At 35.4% G+C, this 6,585-nt stretch overlaps 1 protein-coding gene across 1 annotated transcript; it reads right to left on the minus strand.

The window, feature by feature from the left end:
• rrp36 (ribosomal RNA processing 36) lies at nucleotides 1-5,253 on the minus strand. Its single transcript, XM_049465921.1, has 8 exons — nucleotides 5,107-5,253; nucleotides 3,210-3,261; nucleotides 2,735-2,870; nucleotides 2,589-2,655; nucleotides 2,380-2,484; nucleotides 2,212-2,286; nucleotides 2,008-2,125; nucleotides 1-489 (listed from the first exon to the last, which is right to left on the minus strand). The coding sequence occupies exons 2-8, from the start codon at nucleotides 3,259-3,261 to the stop codon at nucleotides 362-364; spliced, it is 681 nt and encodes a 226-aa protein (XP_049321878.1). The 5' UTR covers nucleotides 5,107-5,253; the 3' UTR covers nucleotides 1-361.
• Between the last annotated feature and the right edge of the window lie 1,332 nt (nucleotides 5,254-6,585).

Below are 6,585 nucleotides of genomic sequence, written 5' to 3' on the forward strand. Positions count from 1 at the left end.
TCGTATCATAGACACATCTTTAATGTTATAAACAAAACAAAAGTCTATAGCCCAAAAATAATTAAGACACATTTCCATCTTGTGACCTGAACACATTTCAATGATTCCAAAACACACACAAATGTTTATTTTTCTCCAATATCAAAAAAATAAAACATTATAAGCTCTGTTTAATCTGTGAAAGAGGAAATGTTCATTAAGCAGGTCCTGATTACACAGCAGCTCCAGGAACAACAGTCTCCAACTACAGGAGTGCCAACTGTTTCATACTGAACACAGACGGTCCAATAAAAGGTGCAAGACTTCCATTAAGTTGACTTGATTTGGCCTTGTAGAGTTTGTGTGTGTGTGTGTGTGTGTGCTAGCAGGGCAGTTTCCTGCGATCCTTATTGGCATTTCGTTTCCGTTTCTTGCTCAAGAAATTCTCCAATTTTCCACTCTTCTTCAGTTCAGTGTATTTATTGGCCAGCTCCAACTTCTTCTTGTCAGCTAAAAAAAATAAATAAAAAAGGCAAAAATTCGTGTAAATTATGTATCAGAATAAACGTAGTGTAAACTAGTGAAAGTCGCAGACGGCTGCCAAATATTAAGCATGCTAAATATCTGATCCAGTCGGCGACTGGAAGTCAGGAGTAGTAACTACCTACAGCCAATGGGATCATGTAGAAAGAGAGAACCACAGGTCCAAATAGGGTATTTGGTCAGTAAAGTACACGTTCTGTATTAAATTGATCCGGGACGCGTTTTGTCCCGTATTTTTGAGGTTAGTCATTAAGGCGGGTGATTTGTTTCAGACAAAGACTCCGCTGCAGCGCTGCCCCCCTCCGCTGGAGAACAGCCACCCCTCCTAAACAGAGGCTGCGACTCTCATTGGTCATGACACGAAGACTCACAACCAAAATACTAGTATTACAATAAATACAAACAGCAAATTTACAAAAAGCAGAGCTTTTACAGCCCTGTTTTCCTTAAAACATCTCCTAATCTCTCCTCATCTGCGTTTAATAGAGTTATTTCTCATCATATCAACACCTGGTTTGTTAAATATTGGTGAATGTGGTAAAGCAGGTGAGCTGCTGACAGAACTGAATATAATATACACATGCTGGCTCAGAAGCATCCAGGAGAAATCTGGAACTTTGTTCTTCAGCTCGGTTCACAGGATATAACATACTTAAAAATAAGAATTTCTTGTTATGTTTTACTGTATGTATGTTTATTTGCATCTGTTCAAATCATATGTGGTTCTTTTCTTCCTGGTAAAAACACTCATATTGCTGAGATAAATGGATTAGTGTAATTTACTTTGGTGCCTAAAACGTTTGTACAGTACTGTATATTATACATGTGTTTCGAATTAATCTAATACTAAACGTGTCTGCCAAAACCTATTTTTTTCAACAAACTTAGCATACTGTGTTATATTTCATGGTTTGGAGTGAAACATTATATATAGTTGTTTGTAGAGGACATAAGTACATATTTTAGTATTAAACAATCAGACGTTTATAAAGTCTGATTTTGCTCAGTTGCTTTATATGAACTAATGAACTGAGCTGTGAGGTGAGTCTGCATTTTACCACGGTGTAAAAACATGTAATTTGTGGCTACATGTCACCGATCAGTCACGTAGTGTGAAAGTTTCAACAACTGAATTCTCATAATTACAGCACAACCAGTTGTGTAAAGTGAACCATAAAACGACCTGACCACTCAAAACGTTGCATGACCGCAATGATAAAGCTGCCCAGCGTTCTACTGTTTTTGGATATATTACAAATGATGGTCAACACACTGTGTTTGCTTAATACTGGTGAAATATTAATATTGGTGCGATTCTGAGTTTAAAAACCATGACATTTTGAAGATACTTTTTATTTTGTATAAAAAATAAATAAATAAATTAACCATTGCAACCATACTGCTCAGTACTCACGTCTTGAGAAACACGTCACGTCAGTAACTGGGACAAAAGGGACAATACAGCCCAAAAATGTGGAGACTTACATTTCTTAAGGTAGAAAGGTCTGTGCCCCTGTCCAACCAACTCTCGCTGTTGCCTTTTAAACTGAAGCTCTTTTTCCCGTTGCTGCTCTAGTCTCTGCCGAGCACTGTCTTGGTTTTTCTGAAACATAGCATAACATAGTAAAAATCTTTATACAGTGCTCATTCTCTCAAATTTAACGCATTTTATTTAGCATGTACACTTACCATTCTCTTAAGCAAAGACTTTAATTCTTCTCTTTTAGCTTCTGATTTTACTTTCTTAAGCTTTGACTTCACCATCTAAAACGAGATGAACCGCTGTTAAACATGTTCAGCATTTTTTCAGAAACAACAGGAGACAAAATTTTAAGTCTTTCATAATTTAAAGCCAACCTCTGCTTCCTTTTCCCTGATTTCACCAATGAAATTGTAAGTCTGTTTGAAAACATCTGGCCTGAATTCTCCAGAAAGGTCATCAAAACGAGGATCTCTCGAGACCTGAAAAACACACAAATTAAAATCACAAATCCAAAATAAGCTTAGCACATTCTCAACATTCAAAAAATAGTCCACAAATTCAAGAAGAAAAAATGTTAACCTACCATTTTCTTAGTAGGCACCACTTTTCTGAGAAAAGGAACTGGTTTCTTAGCAGACATTTCTTCCGGTCTGTGAAAATACAACAATCAGTCCTAAATAAAGACAGGCATCACTGCTGAAACAACCGGATCATTAAGAAGCTTTCTACCTGTGCTTGCTCAGTCGTTTCATAGGTTCAGCAGTCTGCTTGTTCTTTGTTGTCCCATAAGCAATCTTTTTTAATGCCTTGGTCCCCACTTTGTTCTGAAGCCGCATGATATCCTCGAAAGATACTGTTGACAGTTCTGTGCAGCAATAGGGGAACAAATAAATAATTTACATAAATATTTACGAAAACATTAGTAAATAAAAAAAATACCCAGATACCAATGTGTTACTGAAAATGGCAATGGTAACTGAGCATGCTACAGAAATAACTGCACTTTAAAAATCTGAAAGTGTATATGTGTATATATTTTTTATTATTATTTTTTCATTGCTTAAAAGAAGTGGTCTATGGTGTGAGTGCAATATATGTATTTTTTTAAACATTTAAGAGCACACCATGTTTAACTATACTAAGATTTACAAGAACTAGCAGCTTAAACCAGTCAATTTGGTGGAATTAACAAATATATTCTTACCTGATTGGCCTTCTGAAGGGCTGTCTGTGTTCAAGAAATCCTGTGAATCCATCTACAAATTAAAAAAATTAACACTGTCTTGTTAGTTTATCCTGAGGTTAGCTTTTCAAGAAGGATATAGAACAGGATATTTTAAACTAAAAACCTTTGTTTTATTAAAAGATTAGAAACCTAATTTTCATCTTGACATGTTTTGCGTTTTGAGTATCAAATTATATATGGATTAGAAAAAGCCACATAAAAAATGTAAACACACCCAAGATTTAATAACAGATACAAATCTGATCACTCACACCACTTCAGAATAATTCACCTAATAAATACACCTATCTATCCAAGATGCACTCAGCAACAGAAACTTCTCCCAGTACAAACAAAATACCACAAATAATTGCTGTACAACAAGCAAAATAGGATTTGCGTCAGACTACCCAAAGACACATTTACCAAGTGTAATTGTTTTAGCCACATGTATTATCAGGATACAGTCCAGATACTGGTCACATGAAGGGGCCCCTGATTTAAACAAAGTCTAGGATTGTATTCAATAAAGACCGGAATTATTACTCCCCAATTATGCACTATTAATGCACTTTTAAAAGGAGCTAGTTTTATCTCTAGTACTAACCCTAAAGCACTCCTACATTTTGTAAATAATGTAGTGATCCTCTCAGATGTTTACTATATTGTCACTTAGGGACTTCATAAGTTAATGTAAAAAACAGAGTGCTGTAAGGTATTTTACATAGCTTTTAAAGTGTGTTACCATGGGCCTTTTTGGATTATAAACTGCTACTCAAGTTAGGGCTGCACAATATATTGTTTCCGCATTGATATCGCAATGTACAATTGTCACACTCCAGAACATGCAAAATCAAACTTAACATTTTAGCTGCTGATACAAAAGAAAAAATATATATTTTGCATATTTCTCATGACACAAGCTATATAACAGGAATATTATATCTGCCCATCATTATCATTTTCAATCCAATATTTAGTACACAATAACTGACATCATGACATGCTGAACCACTGACTTTTTGGTGGAATCGGGTGAAATATTATTACAATATTTCCATTAGTTTTTTTTTTTTTTTAATCTGTACTTTTTATCTACAATCTGTGACTCTACTCACATTTTATTGTACATCCTGTACATCCACACTCCTGGACACTACTTAATCTCTTACTTAAATACTTAAATACAATACTTGCATAGGTTTATGTGTAGTATTTTTGTATCTGCTAATACGTGATTTTTCTTTTACCGTATTTTTTTATATTACTGCACTAACCTCCTATCCATGGTTAGGTTACTTTCATACTTTGTATAATTTTTTTGTATTTATATATTATTGTATATATTCTTTGACCACTGTAGTAGGTGAGATACTTGTCTGATACTTAGCGTATAAGCTATAGTTAATTTTTCAAGCCTCAGTTAGCATCTTCTATAGTTGTATAACCTCTAACGTTATTCATGTTGTCTGTCTCTACTGTGTTGTCTATCTGTCTATCTATCTATCTTTGCTAAGTTAGCGTTAGCTGTTAGCTAAACAAACTCAGCAGTAACCTCCTAGTAATCTAATATAAACATGTCTTAAGGATAACAATTTATAAAAACAGTTAAGTATTTTTTGCGGAGCAGGGTTTCACGCGTTAAATTCCTAGTCTAGCCCAAAGATTAAACTGTCTATACCTCATTCTCGATACCGAGCACAGAGCCACTCTTACCGGACTCTTTTCAAACAGAGACCGGTGCTTCCCAGAGGCCTGTAAACATTTCCACACTCAGCTTAATTACACAGGTTTAATCTACAGACGCGCGGAGAATCCGTGTGTTTCTTACAGATAATGCGCGGGAGAAAGTTAGATAGATACACACAATACTCACTTTATACAGCTGCTGATAATAACACACACAATCGCACACTCCGCACACTGTCAGGCTGCGCTGCTCGCTCCTCTTCTGCGGGGTTTTCAGCGCTTTACCTCCAGCAGCTCGGAGCTCCAGCGCCCCCTGTTCCGCAGCTCTGTAAGACCATCAGTAAATTTTACATTTCATTTGGAAATTAAGGGAGCCAGGAGACACACAGTCCAAGCTGCTTGAGGTCTAGTATGAAGTTTCCAGAGGTGGAAAAAGTACTGAAAAAAATTGTAAATATGTAAAAGTACCCATCTAAAAATCTACTCGAGTAAAAGTAAAAAAGTACTCAATTTGAAATGTACTTTGAGTAAAAGTTACATAGTTACTTTTAATTATTTGATGTAAAAAAGTACAACAATCATAAATTACATAATTATTAAATTAAATAATTTGGACCTTTCCGGCAGTATTTGTTCAGATCATAAACACTTCAAATAGATCACTTACTGTGTGTAATAAATACATCTATATAATATATGAGTTTCACATTTTAAACTTCAATGTTTCAAATGTTAAAATAAGCCCAAATTTGCGAACCTAGCGACTGTTCCCGTAGTATCCACCAGATGGCCAACTTGTTGCCATTGTACACATTACTGTCATCAGAAGAGCTGAAGCCTGGAGGAGGCGTGCTGTTCAGTTACTCAGCCAGTCAATGGAAGGAAGTAAAGAATGGAACTGAATCAGTTGCACGAGCCTCTTAATCAATAGAAGATTCTTTCTCCATTTGGAGTGGGGAAAACCATGTCCCAAAAGCTGCAGGGCTTAAACAGATGCTTGAAATACAAGACACAGTTCCAGTAGTGCATATCCACATTCACACAGGTGGCCTAGAATTAAAAAAACACATTTATCTAGATTTATTGCTTTTTCTTTTTTGGTCATATTTCGTAGCAGCTTTTTATATCTTGCAAATAACTTGTTAGATGACCAGAATTTAGTACAATACTTTATGTCGGTTTAGAAACAGTTTAAAACAGTTTCTTAACCCTGATCTCTGCCATAGAATTATGTTTTCCACCTAATCCAACTAACCAACTAATAAACAATCCTTTATTGGGTTTGCCTGTTTAAATCCCTTAGCCCCATATGGACCATAAATCATTAGCCAGCAGTGTATTAGACACATCATACCACTTACTTTATTAAAGGCCTTTGAAGCAGAAAAAGCTCTAAAATATGCAGCACGGTGGGAATGTGCGATATATATATAGGAACAGGGTTGAGAAACACTGGTCTAACCTGACTTCTGTTCATTTGTAGTTCACAGTCAGATCACAATAAGACCTCATGTCCTGAGTAAAGAGAGGGATTCCAGGAATTTAACTGATCTGATCAGGAATGGACTGATCAAAAAAAGTATTGATTAAAGATTATTAATTAATTGTGTAGGCCTCTTAGGACTAATATTTATTCATATTCATTTTAATCATTTGTTTCATTGTC

Source organism: Astyanax mexicanus, chromosome 16, assembly GCF_023375975.1.
Source record: "Astyanax mexicanus isolate ESR-SI-001 chromosome 16, AstMex3_surface, whole genome shotgun sequence".
NCBI classification, from domain to species: Eukaryota; Metazoa; Chordata; class Actinopteri; order Characiformes; family Acestrorhamphidae; genus Astyanax; species Astyanax mexicanus.